The sequence below is a fragment of the Thamnophis elegans genome, chromosome 1 (genome assembly GCF_009769535.1).
Source record: "Thamnophis elegans isolate rThaEle1 chromosome 1, rThaEle1.pri, whole genome shotgun sequence".
Classification (NCBI taxonomy): Eukaryota; Metazoa; Chordata; class Lepidosauria; order Squamata; family Colubridae; genus Thamnophis; species Thamnophis elegans.
This window is the reverse complement of record NC_045541.1, coordinates 8,554,417-8,574,798: the sequence shown is the minus strand read 5'-3', so window position 1 is coordinate 8,574,798 and position 20,382 is coordinate 8,554,417. Positions and strand designations below refer to the sequence as shown.

The window sequence follows — 20,382 nt, the reverse complement described above, 5'->3', positions numbered from 1 at the left end:
CCTAACCCCCCCTAAACCTAATCCTAAACCTAACCCTTAACCTAACCCTAAACCTAACCCTAAACCTAACCCTTAACCTAACCCTTAACCTAACGCTAAACCTAATCCTAACCCTTAACCTAACCCTAACCCTTAACCTAACCCTAACCCTTACCTTAACTTGAATCGGCTTGCTTTCAAAGCACTATTTAAAGCGCCCTTCTTTCTCCGCGCTCGCTGTTGTCACCTTGTTGATGACGTCAGCGACGTGGTTTAATCGGGCGCACTTTAGTCGAGCGCGCTTTTGTCGTGCCACGCTACTAGACTGATATTGAAAAATAAACTGTAAGGGGATGTCATTACAGGTAATGTTAATTACTGCCTAGCTTGTTTTCAGTCATTCAGTATTAAAAGAAGTAAAATATTGGCATCTCTAGTAGTGGAGTGTTATGTAAATAAATAACATTTTTCATGCTTCCATATTAGATAGAACAATTGTACATGACAAATCTCAGTTACCGTGTGTGACCCAATGTCACATCCAGAAAAAAATACTCAAGGTCAAGCATAGTAATAGAAAAACTGTATATTAATTGTTCCATGCTATATTTGTAAAACGTGTTTTTTTTCCATTTGAAATTTATATAACTTACACAGTATAGTTTTTCCAAACCTTTCAGTTCTTTTTAATGACTTCTTATTTTGGGGCACTAAAAATTGAATGTGTTTCAGTCTCAGATTCTTTTTTGTTTCCAGGAGTGGAGTGATCCCTAAACTTGAAGAGTTCAAGAGGGCAAACTTAACATTCCCACTATTATTGCAATAGGCCAGTGGTTCCCAAACTTGGCAACTTTAAGACTTGTGGACTTCAACTCTCAGAATTCTCTAGCCAGCTGCTGGCTGGAGAATTCTGGGAGTTGAAGTCCACAAGTCTTAAAGTTGCCAAGTTTGGGAACCACTGCAATAGGCTACTTCATCTTCCTCCAGCCCTCTTGGACCTCTGATCCAATTACTGCAGAGGTGTCAAACTCAAGACCCAAGTCCACCCTGGAAATAGGGAAGGATCAGCCCACGGTGCTTCCGCCAGCGAATACAGCTCCCGAGCTGTTTTTGGCGGCGACCGCCTCCTGCAGCTCTCTGCCAGCAAAAGCAGAGCTCGGGAGGGTCGTGTCCCTCCTGAGCTCTGTTTTCACTGGTAGAGGGTTGCAGGAGGCCGTCACAGCCAAAAACGGAGCTCAGGAGCCCATTTACCTGGCAGAGTGCTTGGGCCAAGGTACTTCCGACATAAGTGATGTCAAGCTGGCCACACTCACCCCGACCCCCCCCCCCCAAGGTGAAACACAACCCTGAAGCCTCAATGAAGTCGAGTTTGACACCCCTGAATTACTGTAGCCATATTTGCTGGGAGGCAGGAAAGGGGGCAAATTCATCTTTCTTCCCATTAGTTATAATATCTCCTTAAACATAACGAGTTTCACAAATCCTGGTCAAATATTTTAACCAATATATATGCATGCTACCTTTTCTTTCTTTGATAAAAAGCATTTCTCACGCTGCCAAAAATGACAAGGGAGGGGAATTTAGTTTTCCTTTAGGATTTTCATAGCTAGCTTCTATTCAGTTCTTAAAAAGGAAGACACTGCTCCCATTCAGTGTCTTCAAAAGTCATACATCTCCAGGCTTAAAAGAATTAAAATATTTCATTTTAAGAAGTCTTATTTATTGATAGTCAAGTGCCTCTGTTTTTACACAGGCTTGTCTTGGTCCAGAAGACCAAAGCCACCCATTAAGGTTAAGAAAAGCCTTAAAAAATCTCTAAAAAGTGCTTCTAAATGAATGCCTTGAGCACTGTTGCATATTCTGTACCAACCCACAGCACCATTGCAAGCTTCTGTTCACATTGCTAAGAGAAACAGCTGCCTATTTCCAGAGATAAAAGATTTGACCTCCAATGCTCACTCTGTTTCTTTAACACAAGGAGGGGGAATAGCAAGCCAGAATGAGAGAGGCGGGCTGCTGCCTGGGCGAACCAGTATTTCTGACCAGCGGCTGGGCCCGCCCACCTGCCCCAGAGCTGTGTTTTATCTCAATCTTTTGTGTTGTTCTCCGCCCAGGCAGCACAGCTGACGGCCTCGCCTTGCCTCCTCTATTCACTGTGGCTGCCTTAGACAATTTGCAATTTGTTTGAAGCCAGGCGAAAGCGAGGATGTGCAGCCCACCCCTGCAGAATGATCCTGTGGCTGCTACAAGATTAAATATTCAGAAAAAAAGGGCATACCTGTCAAAAACAAGCCTTGGTTCTGTTAACACTTACAGCTACATGGAACCTATGGGTAGAGTAATCAATTTCCCATTTGCAAAGAAGTGCTCAGCAAGCTTTTCAGCGCCTGGGCTCTCCCTTTCAAGGGTAATGAGGTCTTGATGCTTCAATTCTTTTCTGAAGGGGAAAGGAGTTTTATGGCCAGACAAATGCCCCCCCCCCCCAAATGAAGTTAGGATATTGACCGAAGAGTCCAGCACGAATTGTGTTGGAATAAATGGGGATGGAAGGATTTTGACGTAATTGGAAATAGTGGTGGTATGAAAGTGTCCTACCAGCCTCAAGAAAAGGTATTTACAAACTTTTAAGGCAGTGTTTCTCAACCTTGGCAACTTGAAGATGTCCGGACTTCAACTCCCAGAATCCCCCAGCCAGCATTCGCTGGCTGGGGAATTCTGGGAGTTGAAGTCCGGACATCTTCAAGTTGCCAAGGTTGAGAAACACTGTTTTAAGGTATTGGGTGAAAATACATTTCTGATTATCAAATATTGTTTTCTATGCTCGAACCAGAAGGCTAGGTAGGAAAACAGAAGGTTTGGGAAGAACAGAGCAAGTTATAGGGAAACCCCCACCGTTTAGCAAAAGCAATGTTTCTAGAGAATGTGGAAGAATAGACTCCAAAGAAAATTTTGTCAGCAGATAAAAATATTTTTAATACAATAGCAGAGTTGGAAGAGACCTTGGAGGTCTTCTAGTCCAACACCCTGCCTAGACAGGAAACCCTACACCATTTCTATACAACATCTTTCTATCCAAATGGCTATCCAACATCTTCTTAAAGACTTCCAGTGTTGGGGCATTCACAACTTCTGGAGGAAAGCTGTTCCACTGATTAATTGTTCTGTCAGGAAATTTCTCCTCAGTTCTAAGTTGCTTCTTTTCTTGATTAGTTTCCACCCATTGCTTCTTGTTCTACCCTCAGGTGCCTTGGAGAATAGTGTGACTCCCTCTTCTTTGTGGCAACCCCTGAGATATTGGAACACTGCTATCATGTCTCCCCTAGTCCTTCTTTTCATTAAACTAGACATACCCAGTGGCTGCAACTGTTCTTCATATGTTTTAGCCTCCAGTCCCCTAATCATCTTTGTTGCTCTTCTCTGCACTCTTTCTAGAGTCTCCACATCTTTTCTACATTGTGGCGAACAAAACTGAATGCAGTATTCCAAGTGTGGCCTTACCAAAGCATTATATAGTGGTATTAACACTTCACATGATCTTGATTCTATCCCTCTGTTTATGTAGCCTAGAACTGTGTTGGCTTTTTTGGTAGCTGCTGCACACTGCTGGCTCATATTTAAATGGTTGTCCACTAGGATTCCAAGATCCCTCTCACAGTTACTACTATCGAGCAAGATACCACTTATACTGTACCTGTGCATTTCATTTTTCTTGCCTAAATGTAGAACCTTACTCTTTTCACCATTGAATTTCATTTTATTAGATAGTGCCCAATGTTCAAGTTTGTCAAGATCCTTCTGTATTCACAGCTTTCCTGCATGCTCAGAGAACCTATCTTCGTAAGAATCTCTGCTTGCTTTGTAGTAAGAGAGTCTATCTCAAACCATATTAATATATGTTTAACATAACGTGGTTAACATCATGGAAATATGTGGTCATACCTATGAAAGCAGAACAGCCAAAATAATGGCAGAGTAAAAATCTTAGTTTCAGGAGGAAGAGACTTCATTGTTCTCTATAGCAATAGCACTTAAGATTTATATGCCACTTCATAGTGCTTTACAATCCTCTCTAAGCAGTTTAATCAGCTTATTCTCCCTAACAATCTAGGTCCTCATTTTACCAATCTCAGAAGGATGGAAGGCTGAGTAGCTCCAGATCAAACTGCACAAGGTTTCAAAAAGTTAAAAAACCTTGGAACACACCCAATCTAGCATAAATAATATTCTAAAACAGTGTTTCTCAACCTTGGCCACTTGAAGATGTCCGGATTTCAACTCCCAGAATTCCCCAGCCAGCATTCGCTGGCTGGGGAATTCTGGGAGTTGAAAGTCCGGACATCTTCAAGTGGCCAAAGTTGAGAAACACTGTTCTAAAATGACCAATGTTCCACATTTAATCTGTAGTTCATGATTTATAATGTACTTTACAAAAGTGAACACCAACTGACTACCATCCACCCTCTTACTAGAGCATTTTGACCTATTTCCAATATTGAATTGAATTGAATTGATTGGTCTTGTATGCCGCCCACTCCCGAAGGACTCCGGGTGGCTTACAATAAACAAAGGAAGGGGATAAATAGACAAATAACAATTTAAAATACACAACATTCATAGTTCCTGTGGGGCTGACTATTTCAACAGCCCCCCAGCCTGCCAGAGCAGCCAGGTCTTCGTGGCTTTGCGGAAGGCCGGGAGAGTAGTAAGGGTCCGGATCTCCACGGGGAGCTCGTTCCAGAGGGCTGGAGCTGCAACAGAGAAGGCTGTCCCCCGGGGAGTCGCCAGCCGACATTGGCTGGCAGATGGGATCCGGAGGAGGCCTAGTCTGTGCGATCTGATCGGTCTTTGGGAGGTAATTGGCAGGAGGCGGTCTCTCAGGTACCCAGGTCCGATGCCATGTAGGGCTTTATAAGTAACAACTAGCACCTTGAAGCGAGTCCGGAGACTAATAGGTAGCCAGTGCAGCTCGCGGAGGATAGGTGTAATGTGGGTGTACCTGGGTGCACCCACGATCGCTTGCACGGCTGCATTCTGGACTAGCTGAAGTCTTCGAACACTCTTCAAGGGCAGCCCCATGTAGAGCACATTGTAGAGGTTGTTTTTGTGCAACCTGGGATTGTTTTGTACTCTCGGGTGGTAAAAGTTTCTGAAGTTTAAAAAAAAGAATGACCTTGAAGACTAGTGTCACACATCGCCACTCAGCTGGCTATTCTGCAGACCATCTCTGATGCTAGTGCACTTCAGGGAAAGGCCCGAATCCTCACCGTTTAACGAGTGACATGTAGAAGTCTCAGTAACTGCAGCAGATGGAAATTGCTCTTTAGCTTTCTTCACAACTGTTGAAGAATGTGGAGTCTGTGATTCATTACAGAGTGGAGTCCGCTTCAGTTTTATCACCCGGCCGGTTGCAAACTTTCTGGATGAGGGAGACTTGGGGATCATTTGGCCAACTTCCCCCTGGTCAGCGTTTCTAAGAGAGGTCTGAGAATTTTTAGTCAATGATACTGTCCTTGCATGAAGAGTTCTGAAAATCTTTTTGCTTGTTAAAGAGGTCTCTCTGGTAGGACACTTCAGAGCTGTTTGGGCATGAGAAGATGCTGCTATCTTTAGAGAAGCTGAGTTCTTAACTTTGATGTGGGTACTTGTGGAGGGGCCAGAGAATTGAACTGGCTTCCAAGCTATTCTGCTATTCTGCTGAGTTTCTTCTTCCCCATCAAGAGAACCAATTATTCGCCTGGAAAAAAAATTCTTAAGTCCAGTAAAGACAGAAGTATAATATTCAACATATGCAAAAATTATTTTTACTCTAATATCTGCCTTTTTTTTGTTTTTGTTTTGTTTTAGTATATTTTATTTTCATTTTCATACACTCACATGTATACACCATACAGTATTAAACAATAATTGCATCAATTCCTCTTGTCGACAATGCCCCAGAAAATAAAAGCCCAATATACCTCTTCCATTCTCCATACACCTTTTTCTTCCACCACCCTCCAACTTTCTATCTTCCCTCCATCATCCCCCTCTACCCTACTTCCCCTCGCCCTCTACCACTCCTCTCTCCAGATCCACTCCCCCCTTCTTTTTCACCTCCCCCCCACCCTCTCTCCCATCCCTCTCTACCCATTTTTCTTCTTTCCTACTCCTCCTCCCCTCCTCCACTATATGTTAATGTATTTGGCTTATCCTATTTTTAAAGAAAAATTAGAGAAAAACAGTATACATGTGAAGTCACATTGCATTGAGATCTAACACATCGTGTCTAGCCTAATATATATCCCTCCCTCCCTCCACCCTCCCCCCCGATCCCCCTCCTCTTCCCCCCCCCCGACTTCCCAGAACCCGTACACGGTATAGATAATATCTGTCTTAAAAGCTATATACACATATATCAAAAATTTCAAACATCAAGGATGAGAAACTAGGAAAACACGTTGATACTAATAATCCTTTGTATTTGGTACAAACAATAGAAAAATATCTTCTTATTTAGTACCAAATATAACTACATCATATTTTAAAGTATATTTTCTTATAGTCATTATTATTACAAAATGGGCTTTGCACTTTATTTCATAGTAAAGAGAATAACACATGGATTTTTGTGAGAGGAGGAGGAGCAGGAGAAGAATACTCATTAAAGAAATTTCCAAAATGAGTGAAAAAAAGTTATTGCTGTTTTAAGAAATGCCTTCATTGAAAATTGGTTCAAGATTGTTCACTGCCAAGAATTACTTGTTGAGATAGGCTATTCAAATTGAATTAATGAATTAAATGCGATTCTTAAAGCAAAAACACTTTATTTCAGGTTGGAATGGAGTTGAGAAAAAAGTTGCACTATGAAATGAGTTGCACAAGGTCTAAAACATTTCTTCCTAATAAATTTCAAAACAGATACACAACCCTAGTATTCTGTAATATATTGTTTAACATAGTGAAAGCAGGAGGGTTTACTGAACCTTCTATAACATACTAACTGCATATCACATGGTAATACACATGATTCTTCTATCGAAAGATACTGAATACAAAAACTTGAGTGCAAATATAACTTTTATTCTTTATTATGTAAAGGCTAAAAACAGGCAAATGAACCACCATACCTACCGTTTACGTACGGGAGACATATTCTGAAGGCTTCCTTTCAAAGAATGCTCCTCAAGAGTCCAACACTCCATCAGCTCCTGTGGTACTCGCCAGTAGCTGGCACCTTGTAAGTTCAAACACATCATTTCACAATATTCAAGATGCATATATTTGGTAACTTCTACCTGAAATTTACTGATATGCAATGAGGAATGTGTTAATGCAACTGGAAACATACCTTCATTACAAGAATCTCTCTGTGTGTTCCCACAATTCGTGACCCGACAAATGCGCACACGAATAAAGCGCGCCGACAAAACCGCAACGAGGAAACAGCGAGGTCGAAATCATGCCCACAACAGCGCGCCGACAAAAGCGCGATTAGGGTTAAGGTAAGGGTTAGGGTTAGGGTTATTACCTTGCTTTCAAGTTGTTTGTTGATGGTGCGCTTTTGTCGGAGCGCTGTTGTGGGCGCGCTGTTGTGGGCGCGCTTTCGACCTCGCTGTTTTCTCGCCGTGGTTTTGTTGGCGCGCTTTTGTCGGGCGCGCATTTGTCGGTGAACCCCCACAATTAAAGAGCAATGTTCTGAATATCTTTTTCTACGTACAAAAGTGAACTACATCCAGCATTAGGTAAGTGAAGTCGCTGACATAAAAATATGAAATCTTGTTCCCTCTCTTCATCCTTTTACTCAATGGCCCCCAACCTTTCCAGCTCTGGACCTGCAGCCGGCAGCAACACCAGGGAAAAGGATGGTTTCATGTGCACAAATGGAGCTTTGCATGCTCGCTTGCCACTTCCGCAGCCCAGTTCCCAATGGGCCACAGACCAGGAGCAATTTGAGTATGCTTTTACCGCATACCTCCCAACATTTGGAAGATTTTCAACCTGCTGTACTTGTTCTGTTTATATTTTTTCATTTCATTTTATTGACATTTATAGGCCGCCCTTTTCCCTACAGGGACTCAGGGCGGCTTACATTTCATAGGAGGGGAGTGTAAGACAGGACACAAAAGAAAATGTGAATAAAGGAAAATAACCAATAAAACACAACATTCATTCGACATTCGGGCGGGGCGAGATTAGGATCTTATCCCCAGGCCTGACGGGATAGCCAGATCTTGATATGTGGGGGGAGGGAGAGATTGCAGGATACAACTCCTACTTTCTAATTTATAATATTATTTACCTTTTTATAATTTGTTATTTTTCTCAATTTCAGGCACTTGCTTGAAATAGTAATATGTTTCTTAAAAAGGAACAAAATAATGGCTGTTATACTTAACTGACTTCTTTAGGGAAGTGTTGTGGCCCAGCAGGAGTCGGTGGAGCTGCCACCAGACTCCGACAGCAAGGGGAGTCGGCTCTTGAGGATGTGGAGGACCCTGGACAGGGTTCCGACTCTGAGCAGGGCGCAGAGAGGCTGGTTGGCCACCAGGAGGCACCTGAGCCTTGGACCAGTGGGGGAGACAAGGGAGAGTGAGCCAGAGGCCAGTAGTAAGTTGTTCCTGGATGCACACCATCGAAGAGCTAATAGGCGTCAGGAACAGTTGCGCAGCTACAGGAGGTAATTGCACTCAGCTGGTAGTTATTAGGCTCCTCTCCAGACTATATAAAGGCTACTTGTGCACACGCCCCTCTTTGCAGAAATCAACACAGAATCAAATGTCGGAGAACTTTGTGTGAGCTTGGCAGGCTGGATTGCTGCCAAACCTTATCTGTGTTTATTGCTGCCCGAGCTAGTCTGTGCTGGGTTGCTGCCAAGGACCTGTCTGTCTGTTAATTAAATGCTGTAATTTATCTCTGGCTCAGAGTGTGCTTTGGTGTGGAATGAGGGGGATCAGAACAGGGTAGTACGTGCATGTTTTCAAAATTCACAATACTTGTTCTGTCAGAAATGGATATCATGGATGATATGGATAAATGGATAAACTATCATGCCAGCACATGATAGCATGAACCCAATAAATGATATTTGAAATGGTATTTCTTGAATTTCACAATTGCTGGTTACCTTTTTACTATAGTGAAATAATAGATTGAGCCTGAGTAATAATAATGCCCAAGATTCTGGTTTTGTTTCATTAAGAGCCAGTTATTCCCTTTTTCTTATGTTGCTGAATGAATAAAATGAATAAAAAATAAATGAAAAAATAGCCTGGTTAACCTTCAAGCCCCCCAACCATAATTATATTTTTATAAAATCCCATCTTCAAATATAAATACACATACACACACATACACACACATACACATACCTCTTCCTTCCCAAGCCTCAAATGCATCCATTATCTTCTTCAGTTCTGTTACTGAATAGTAACTCCAAATGTACTGGATGTTGTTTCCAGCCTCTCTAGAAAAAAAAATGTAGAAAAAGACATTGTTTTTGCTAATGTTACTTTTTCTTACCCAAGAAACAGAAATGGTTGAAAGAAAGCAACATAGCATAATAAGGCACAATTATGTGTTTAAGTGAATTATTTTATTCAGCCAAGCACCAGCACTAGATTACACTGTCTTCATTGCTGAATGTTGATAACATGATTTGTAAGACTAAATGCATCATTCTTACTTGCCTAGTTATTTTTACATAATAATTCCATCTAGGTATCCAGATAAGCAAACTGAATGGACAGCAAGAGTAACTACCCCAAAACCAATGAATTGATTACATTTGACTGAATTACTGTTTATTGAATTTTCTGGCCAATATATGTCTAAATATACCAGGTTTATAGCAATAGCAATAGCAGTTAGACTTATATACCGCTTCATAGGGCTTTCAGGCCTCTCTAAGCGGTTTACAGAGTCAGCATATCGCCTCCACAGTCTGGGTCCTCATTTCACCCACCTCAGAAAGGCTGGAAGGCTGAGTCAACCTTGAGCCGGTGAGATTTGAACCGCTGAACTGCAGATAATAGTCAGCTGAAGTGGCCTGCAGTACTGCACCCTAACCACTGCCCTCGGCTCTTAGTTTTATTAATAACAATTATTAGCAACAGTCTGTGTACAGTACTACACAGACATAACAGAAGTAGAAATATAGTTCCATTACTGGATTTTCTCTTGCTCTCCTTTTCCTATATACCCTTCAAAACTGTATCAGATGTACTCAAATATTCCAGAGCAGAGAAACTGAATATCTGCAGGCATCTTCTAGCAGATGTTAATACACCAATATAGAAACGTAATTGGAGAGTCTTAATATTAAAACTTCAATGTTACTCTAAGTAATATTAAGACAGTATATTCTTCTACCCAAAAGTAATTTCTATTTTATTACATTTCATGGGATTATATTATTGTGACTAAATATAAGACTGCAATCTTAACCAATTTGGGTAGATAAGCAAATCTCAAAAGGAATGACACAATGAAAGATTTGCTTATGTTTAGAAAACTGTCCCTATTGTTGAGCACAATAGTAGGAACCTAACTTCGTGGTAGCTGTATGTCACTGTTCACAGGACAAGGAATGAGTAATACTGAAGTCTAAAGCATCTGGAGCATATCTGCCATTTGTTTTCTCTAAACAGAAATTGCATAATGAGTTATATAAATTCATTTATAATCGTATGTTAATATATATATAATCACCTGACTGAGAAACATCTCACCTTTTGTAAATATTTTTACTATTTATTCGTCCTCCTAGTTCCTTTTCAACTGCAGTTATTCCATCTGCTTTTGTCGCATATATTCCAATTACTCTACTCTCACAGCTGGCACCAGAAGTGTTGAGGTAATGCAAGACCCAAACTGTTGGTTTAGTGCAGATTAAGCCATAAGAGTCACAAAAACCTACAAGTGCCTAGAAAAGGAATATACCAACACATATATTCAATCAAACAATCTGGTTATTTAATATAGTTTACATAATTTGAGTTATTAAAAAGTATCCAAAATATTGAATTCTGTCCATGTAATCCCATTGATTACATTGACAGAATTCAATGTCAATGAATTGACATTGAATCAATTCAATGTCAATTGAATTGAGACCGCCTCCTGCCAGTCACCTCCCCAAAACCTATCAGATCGCACAGACTAGGCCTCCTCCGAATTCCATCTGCCGGTCAATGTCGGCTGGCGACCCCTCGGGGGAGGGCCTTCTCTGTAGCTGCTCCGGCCCTCTGGAACGATCTCCCCGTGGTGATCCGGACCCTTACTACCCTTCCGGCCTTCCGCAAAGCAGTTAAGACCTGGCTGTTCCAGCAGGCCTGGGGCTGTTGAACTATCCAGCCCCATTCGAGGTTACGGCTGTTGTAGAATTTTAAATTGCTGTTTTTTATTTTATTTTTTTGTATCCCCTCCCTGAGTCTCTCGGGAATAGGGCGGCATACAAACCTAATAAAATAATAATAATAATAATAATAATAATAATAATAACAACAACAACAACATTTAAAACAGTTAAAAATTGACAAAATCACTATCAGTCAAATGCAAAAAGCTGCACTGCTTGGATCTGCACGCATATTACGAAAATACGTTACAACGTCCTAGGCCCCTGGGTGGGGCCCGACTAGTAACCAATGCCAAATCCGGCGAAACAACTGGCCGCTGTGATACAATTGTATAATAATAATAATAATAATAATTGAAGTCATAGTATTTTGCCAATAGTAAAAACCCTGATATCTGCAGTCTTACCACTTCTACTCTGAAAAACAGCTTAACAATATTTTAAACAGATTTTTATTAAAAGTATGTTAAGAAAAAATAAAGTAATATTGAAATGGATTGCTGAATTGTGTTTACAATTAGTGAAGGGCTATGCTTTAATGTATGCATAAAAACTTGCATATAAGTGCATGAAAAATGTCTTACAATTGGATTGTGAGGATTGGCACATTACACTGCAAATATTTTCTTTAGTCCTACCAATAATAAATAAATATTTATTCACATGTATTCTCACACACACACATGCACACACACACGACTAACTTTTTTTAAAAAACGTTTTTCACTGCCAGCCCATCCTAGACAAAATGGTTTGTGGAATAAGCCCAAATAAAAGGGTAAAAGTTATTTTCCAGCTGAGAAATATGCATTACTTGTCCTTCACCAAATTTTGAATATATATTGCAGAATAATTTAAGAACATAGGAAAATTCTGACCTTCTTAAGTTCTACATTTGTTTTAAAACAGTATGTCTCCATTTCATTAGCTAGATGGTCAACAAGACTGTAAGGGTAAGGGATGCCAAAATAATCAGCTTCTTCTTGTAATGCAATTCGTGTTTCCTCATTTTCAGGAATCCAAACTTCTCCATGAAGATAATTTAAGAGGTATTTAAAAAGATTGCCATCACGATCAATAAGACATGCTCCTGAAAACAGATACAAAAAAATGTACAGATACATTGTATACCTCCATTACTATAGTATATTATATTGCCCAGTAAATCTGTGTTAACAAACAAGAAAATACAATTAAACTTTTAATTTGTATTAACCAAGTTGGACATAGTTCAACACATTGTACTAGATTAATGCATAAGCCATTCTAGTTTGCTACTGTTTACATAGAAAGCATTGTTCAATTCTGTCAAATTTGAACACCTACCATAGTCAGAAGGTATATTTTCCAACATCATATCATATTAATAGAAGAGAATATATGTAGCTGAGGTTTGAACTGTCCTTGACCAAAGACTTTATTTGTTTAAGAGAGTTTACTTCAAAAATATATCTATTTCTTTCAGGAGCTTGTACATGGCCCTGAATAGCAATAGCAATAGCAGTTAGACTTATATACCGCTTCATAGGGCTTTCAGCCCTCTCTAAGCAGTTTACAGAGTCAGCATATTGCCCCCAACAACAATCCGGGTCCTCATTTTACCCACCTCAGAAGGATGGAAGGCTGAGTCAACCCTGAGCCGGTGAGATTTGAACAGAACTGCAGAACTGCAGTCAGCTGAAGTAGCCTGCAGTGCTGCACTCTAACCACTGCGCCACCTCGGCGCCACAAAATGTTCCAACCATTAAATACTAACAAAAAACTGATGAAATATTTCCCCTTCAACTCTAATCATATCCCCAACTGTGCATTGGGCTTTAACTCAGGCAGAGGTGGGTTCCTACCAGTTCGCACCTATTTGATAGAACCAGTTCGTCAAATCTACTGAACCGGTCAGAAGAGGTTCCACCAGTGGACCCGGAAAGCAGGCCACACCTACAGAAGAGGCTCCAAAAATTTTTGAAACCCACCACTGGTCCTTGGATATGATTATTCTGCACTATCATGCTCATATTTTTAAAACTCAGTGCCTCTGTGAAAGGTAAGGATGACCACTGTGTTTGTGGTGCAATCAGAACATTGCGTTGCATGTGTTGAAGTTGTTTTAATGCAAACCAAAGATGCCTTTTAAAAAACAAGTTTACATCCTATTCTTATGCATGCCAGTGCTGTGTGTGAGGTAAGTTAAGGTCGTTCTGACAAGTGTCGTCGGCATCTTCATATCTGGTCACATGGGCAGCAAGCCACTCCCATCTGGTCACATGGGCAAGCCACTCCCACAAAGGAGGCCACACCCACAGAGTAGGTTCGAACAATATTTGAAACCCACCACTGAACTCAGGACACTTATTTCTATGTAGAATGAAATGGTACAGATCTGCAGAATGAGGGCTGCACTAAGAATGAACTGATGCAGAAGGAAGAAATCACGAGGTTGTAGTGAAGCTCATAGGAAAAATAAGGCAAAGAAGTCTACAACCAAGTTATCTTATGGTAAACACAGAAATGCATTTGTTCCCCTTTTGAAGTGTTAGCTAGTTATAATTTAGGAATCTTTTTACCTGAATTATCCATTTTTAAAGGAAATCTTCCACTGAACATGGCTGCTAACATCGAATCTTTAAAACGGCATAAAGATTCACGTCTAGCGGTATACATAAAGCCTCCAACGTTAAGTCGAATAATATCTACCATCGTTTCAGACTTGCTGTCATCCATCACTTGCTGTCAGCTAATATTGTTGATTCGATTATGTGTTTTGACACCTGAAATAGATTTTATATAAAATTGAATTTAGAAGATTAAGAAAATTAGCATTCTGATAGCATTATCACTCAAAAATAATAGTTAAATGACTTAAATGTTGTGCTGATGTTTCAGCTCAATCCTTTGGACAATTAGTAGAAATCTCTTAAATGCTTAAGATCCACACCATCATGAGAATGCACATGTTAGGTCACACTTCTAACCAAGCATTCTTAAAATTGTTGGAGATTCAATTGCTATAATTCTCATTCCTCGGTCATGGTGGCTGGAATGTTGTGAGTGGCAGTTCTGACACATCTGGAGAGCATCCCAATATTAGATAATTTACAAATGCCTTGTTTCTAGGTGGCTTTTTCTCAACCATTACAGCGAAAGCAAATGTTATCTATAAATGAAAATCCAACTATTCTTATTTAACATTAATCCCAAGAAACTTGGTCACAGTAGTAGAAATACTGTACGTTGGGAAAGTAATGTTTCCTACACTAGGAAAGGCCTATTTGGAGCTAGAGTAGACCATGTCCTCAGGCATTTCTAGACCTAGTAAAATAATAAAATGATTAACCATAGCATAAAGCAGTGATGGCTAACCTTTTTCGCACCGAGTGCTGAAAGTACACACACAAAAGTGTGTGCGGCACACACACAAACACTCATAATGCAATGCATGTGTGACCCCTCCCGCGCTCCACCCCCTTGCGTGCATGCGTGACAACCTCCATGTGCACCCCACCCGACGCATGCATGCATGACCCCCCCACATGCATGAGCAACCCCCCAAGTGCGACCCAACCCCATGCATGCACTGCAGAGACCTGAAAACCAGCTGGCCAGCGGAGGTGTAAGCGCATGCGCAGCAGAATTGAGCTGGGACGACGGCTCACATGCCCGCAGAGAGGATTCTGTGTGCCACCTGTGGCACACATGCCATAGGTTTGCAATTCTGGACATAAAGTATATACTTTTCATCAAAATGCTCAATGCCAAGAGTAACATATGTTTTTATTAGAACCTCTTTTCAGAAGGGATTACCCAAGCTTTGGAGACCTTGTAGGATTGCCATTGTGGTGGAAAATAGGAGCCAGCCTCTAGGCACCTTGAGCTGCTGTGCAACTGTGGGTTATAAATCAAATAAATGCACACATGCTCTATGACTTTTTCTAGACAAATACATTGAGTCCATTAAAACAGCCTGGTTTATATAAAGTTGTTTAGCAAATAATAATAAAACATATTGATGAGTAAAGCACTTCAATATATGGGCTCCTATTCCTTGTTCCAAATACACTGTGCCATGAGAAAACACAAGAGAACTATTAATGGAAAAGAATGTCTTGGTCCAATGAAATTGTCCAAATAAGCTCTGTCTCCTATCTGGTGGTTGACCAGATTTTTGCAATCTTATTTGAAGGAATCCTGCCTTCTCTGCTAAATCAATCAATCTGCCTCCTCTTTAAGAAGACATTAGGCACTGGCCTCTTATGTATCCGAATTTACAACCTAAATGCTGGAGATGTGATTGTGCTGATGCTACATACTATCATATATGGTGGACTTGTAAAAAGGTTAAAGTATTTTGGATAAAAATATGGTGGATTATGCAAAATGTTATTTAAAAAAGGATAAAGTTTACCCCTCAAGTTATTTTTGTTAGGTATAATTACTGACTGTACAGTTGTAGAGATTAACCTGATTTTGCATTTAATAACCGCAGCAAGACTGCTGGTGGCGCAATACTGGAAGAAGGAAGATTTGCCTACTATTCAAGAATGGACATTAAAAGTCACAAACTTAGCAGAAATGGCTAAAATATCAGCACTCAAGAACCACTCAAATGAGAGATATAAACTGGAGTGGAGAAGATGGATTGACTATACTCAAAATAAATATGGGACACTGCAGGCCACTTCAGCTGACTGCTATCTGCAGTTCGGCGGTTCAAATCTCACCAGCTCAGGGTTGACTCAGCCTTCCATCCTTCCGAGGTGGGTGAAATGAGGACCCGGATTGTTGTTGGGGGCAATATGCTGACTCTGTAAACCGCTTAGAGAGGGCTGAAAGCCCTATGAAGCGGTATATAAGTCTAACTGCTATTGCTATTCCAGATAGCTTATGCCTGAAGAAACAAGGAATGATATGATCTGTTTAGAGCTAGCCTAGCAAAGAGGAGTTAAAGCTCAAATGAAAGATGATACTAACTTTTTTTTTAAAGTTTATCTTAGAATATCTTTGTTAAAGATTTATTGGTTCTGGGAAGCCGGGGGGGGGAAGCCGGGGGGGGGGTTAGGTGGGGAGGGTAGGGGGGGGGAGGTAAACATTTGTAAAAGTTTTTTTTTCTTCAAAATTTTCAATTAAAAAAAATAAAAGAAGACATTATGCGTTGCCATGGGACAGGCAACGCAGCATCCGGGCAGGAGGGAGGGAGGGGGGAAAGAAACCCAAGCCGCTCCCCTTCCTTCTTCTACAGCCCCAAAACAGCAGCGACTGCAGGAGGAGGAGGAGGAGGAGGAGGAGGAGGACGAGGAAGCCGCGAGCACAAGGGCTTCGCTGTAACGGCATAAGAAGGGGATCCGAGCGAGGCGAAGCCCCAAGAAACGCTCCGCGGTCCATTACCTTCCTAGTCCGAAGTTCCGCCCGGAAATGTTCGGGAGTGGCACTCAAAACCCCGCCTACCTTTCCCATCTCCATATCCGGCGGAAAGGACGGAGGCGGAAGAAGAGTCATGCGAGGACTGGATGGGGGGGAAGGGGGGCAGCGGGAAGCGCCCGCTCTTAAAGCATCCCCCGGATCAAAAAAAATCCATGGATGCAATTATAGGACGACAAGAAACCACTTGTGGGGAAAAAGTGTCCCTCCCTCCGTGAGGCCCCTCGCGCGTCGAGGCAAGCATGAGGAGGATGACAGGGCAAGAATAGGGGGGGGGGGGGTCGTCTAGAAAGTCCAAAGACCTCCCCCGTCATGGCAGACACTAGCCGAGCGAGTCCCGCCCCAGCTGCCCGCCGACCGCTCTTTCACCGTACTTTATGATCAAGCGGGTCCACGCGCGCCAGCCGTTGTTCGTAACGGTTGTGCTTCTCAACGACTTGAAAGTCCTGTGGACTTCAACTCCCAGAATCCCCCAGCACAGCAGAGCTGTGCTGGGGGATTCTGGGAGTTGAAGTTCCACAGGACTTTTCAAGTCGCCACGGTTGAGAAACACTGGTTTAAGGTGCTGAGTGCCCGCGCGCGCCTGAATCCTCGAGGCCGCAATTAAACGGTTCTGCCGTTTTGAGCGCCGTATCCCTTCTCTTAAATTGGAGAGAGCGTCGAAGTTGCGAGCTTTTTAAAAAAAAAAGAAAACAAAAACAAGCATAATTTATTGAGGTCTCCCGGGTGAGAAATTACGACGTGTTATGGTTCTCTTCTCCCCCCACCCCCTCCCCCGGTCAGTGGTGAGAATCACTTTCTTCTTTTCTTAATATGAAAGCGTTTTTCCCCACTTGTTTTCTTTTTTTATTTTCAAAACAAACATACAAATCCTCCTCCTTTACATACTGTAGAAAGTGTATCAGCTGGGTTACAAAAGGCTCTTGTGCATCTCTTCCACCGTCATCAAATATAATTCATATTAATTCAAATATCTTCATATATCAAATATCTTTGATATCTTCAAATATCTTCATATTAATTCATATTAATTCAAATATCTTAACTCAAATATTTGTTATATTACCATCATCATGCCTCCACTTTTATTTGACTATAGTTATTTAAGCGTTTTTCCCCATTTGTTTTCTTTTTTTTATTTTCAAAACAAACATACAGATCCTCCTCCTTTACATACTGCAGAAAGTGTATCAGCTGGGTTACAAAAGGCTCTTGTGCATCTCTTCCACCGTCATCAAATATAATTCATATTAATTCAAATATCTTAACTCAAAATATTTATTATATTACCATCATCATGCCTCCACTTTTATTTGACTGTAGTTATTTAAACGTCCTTCATCCTAAAATATACCAATCATCCTACACTGACTATACATCCTATCCTGACTATAGTTATTTAAACGTCCTTCATCCTAAAATATACCATACATAACCACATGCTGGCATTTCATTTTCTTATTTATAAAACCCTCCATTAACATTAAATCCTCATATCCTGTTTTAGATAAACATCCATAATATTTAATACCAAAATTTTTCTAATCCTCCCACACTTGTTTTCTGTTCCCTAACAAGGTTTGTGCATGTTGGCAAACACCACAGCATATATTTTTTTCCTTAGAATTCAGAAGATGAAACTTGGTTGATCAACGCACTTATTAGCAGTTCTTTCATTGGTTCCACCACAAAACTGCGGTAGACAAAAGCGCGGTCGACGAAAGCGCGTATGTGACGTCATCACAGTGCGACGAAAAAGATCGAAAAATGTAAAAATAAAGCGAATATCTTACCCTAACCCCCCCAAACCTAACCCTAAACCTAACCCTTAACCTAACCCTAAACCTAACCCTTAACCTAACGAAAAACCTAACGCTAACCCTTAACGCTAAACGTAACGCTAACGCTCTAAACCTAACCCTAACCCTTAACCTAACCCTAACCCTAAACCTAACCCTTACCTTTATGTGAATCGGCTTGCTGTAATTTAATTTTTATTTCAATTTTTCAATCTTTTTCGTCGCACTGTGATGACGTCACATACGCGATTTCGTCGACCACGCTTTTGTGGAACACGGTTTTGACGGGTCACGCTTTCATTTGCTTGGCTAAGGAGAGGGCTTGAAGGCGTGAGAAACAGACTCACCAGTCAGGAATTCAAGGTCATAAAGTGAAGCAGCAAGTAATTTATTGCATGTAAAATACGTTCTTGCAAGTACACACACGGGGGAACATATTTCTTCAGCTTTTTATTCCCTTCACTCAAACCACAAATCCTTCCCTGGAGTCCCCTTTGACAAAAACCACAGGGTTGCAATCCTCCCGGAACACCTGTTTCTCCATGAATTTCCCCCCTGCTTAATCTGTTTCCCCACCTTTTGCCCAGTTCCCCTTTTTCCATACTACCTTTTGTCCCTTTTTTATTTATTAACCTGTATGTCTTGTTTCCTTACAATCCTTGCATCATAAGCATAATATATTGAGCAAGCGATTGATTAATTTCTCCACTATATGACTAGACTGTGTGGTTAAAACTGTTAACTAATTTGCTTCGCCAAGCTGGTTCACTTATCGGAATAGCAGTCTCAGTCTTCAACTTTTTACCTTTGATATCCCAATGTGCTACTGAACTTTTATACCCACAACTCTTCAAAATTGCTTTCTTTGCAAAAAACAATATTATCTCCATCAGTTTCTTACAAAGGTTTTGATTATTCCCATTATCTATTTGTGGTTACTAATAAATAAGAGGAAAATCCATAAAGGCATTTAATTTGAGTCATGACTCCCAGAATGTGATCTGAATGCTAAAAGTTCAGAAATAGAAATTAATGCTCATGTGGAAAAAGAATGCAAATGATAATGATGTTTCCAGCGCAGGCTTTTATCATTCATGGGTCTAAACATTTGTGCCTCCATTTGCAATTTTTCAAGATTTTTTTTCTCAGAAAAAAGCAGTTAAGATAGGAAACCAAGAGCACTCTGAAAGCATAGACAATTAAGAGTAGCTCAAAAATCCTCTCAGTCAGAGGTGGGTTCCTACCAGTTCGCACCTATTCAGTAGAACCGCTTCGTCAAATCTACCAAACCGGCTAGAAGAGGTTCCACCAGTGGACCCGGAAAGCAGGCCATACCTACAGAAGAGGTTCCAAAAAATTTTGAAACCCACCACTGGCAAGGATCTTATAACGTGACAGCTTTAAGATTTGCATGCTTCAATGCTAGAATTTCTGAATAGCTACTTGGACCGACCTAAGTACTAATTCATAATTTCATATCCGGCCACATGGGCAGCAAGCCACTCCCATTTGGTCACATGGGTGGCAAGCCACTCCCACAAAGGAGGCCACACCCACAGAGTAGGTTCCAACAATTTTTGAAACCCACCACTGCTCTCAATGCAGAGATTTCCCTTTGAAGCTCCAGTCATTTTCTCCTGTCCTGAAGATGGAAGGAAAATACATTGTAATATTTTGCTGCCCCCATAGGAGCCTTTTATTGCATTTCATGGCATAGGACCAGGTTATTGGAGGCACCGTCTTGTTCCATTGGGATTAGCCCACCCTACTCAGCAAGGAAAAATAGATCTTATGTTGGTATTTTCAAGTAAAAAAATAGTTGAAGTCTTTTGACTAACATGGCTGGTATAATATACA

At 41.0% G+C, this 20,382-nt stretch overlaps 1 protein-coding gene across 3 annotated transcripts; it reads right to left on the bottom strand.

Moving 5' to 3' along the window:
- Window positions 1-4,996: 4,996 nt before the first annotated feature.
- KCTD18 (potassium channel tetramerization domain containing 18) lies at window positions 4,997-17,175 on the bottom strand. Of its 3 annotated transcripts, none has more exons than XM_032237375.1 (7): window positions 17,101-17,175; window positions 13,876-14,079; window positions 12,193-12,404; window positions 10,686-10,879; window positions 9,327-9,421; window positions 7,090-7,192; window positions 4,997-5,713 (listed from the first exon to the last, which is right to left on the bottom strand). In XM_032237375.1, exons 2-7 carry the CDS (start codon window positions 14,030-14,032, stop codon window positions 5,164-5,166), a joined length of 1,311 nt encoding a protein of 436 aa, XP_032093266.1. In that variant the 5' UTR covers window positions 14,033-14,079; window positions 17,101-17,175; the 3' UTR covers window positions 4,997-5,163. The 3 variants fall into 3 exon arrangements, with proteins under 3 accessions (XP_032093266.1, XP_032093257.1, XP_032093274.1); XM_032237366.1 differs by lacking the exon at window positions 17,101-17,175 and adding an exon at window positions 16,694-16,761; XM_032237383.1 differs by lacking the exon at window positions 17,101-17,175 and adding an exon at window positions 16,030-16,068.
- Between the last annotated feature and the right edge of the window lie 3,207 nt (window positions 17,176-20,382).

Bases quoted from the DNA above. Each gene is read 5' to 3' on its own strand.
- KCTD18 (XM_032237375.1), bottom strand. From the start codon at position 14,032: ATGGATGACAGCAAGTCTGAAACGATGGTAGATATTATTCGACTTAAC. The intron at 10,880-12,192 runs GTCAGAATTTTC...TTCCTTTTCTAG, and splicing joins CAAATGTAGAACTTAAGAAG to GCACTTGTAGGTTTTTGTGA. The intron at 7,193-9,326 runs GTATGTGTATGT...TGAACTTACAAG, and splicing joins TGAGGCTTGGGAAGGAAGAG to GTGCCAGCTACTGGCGAGTA.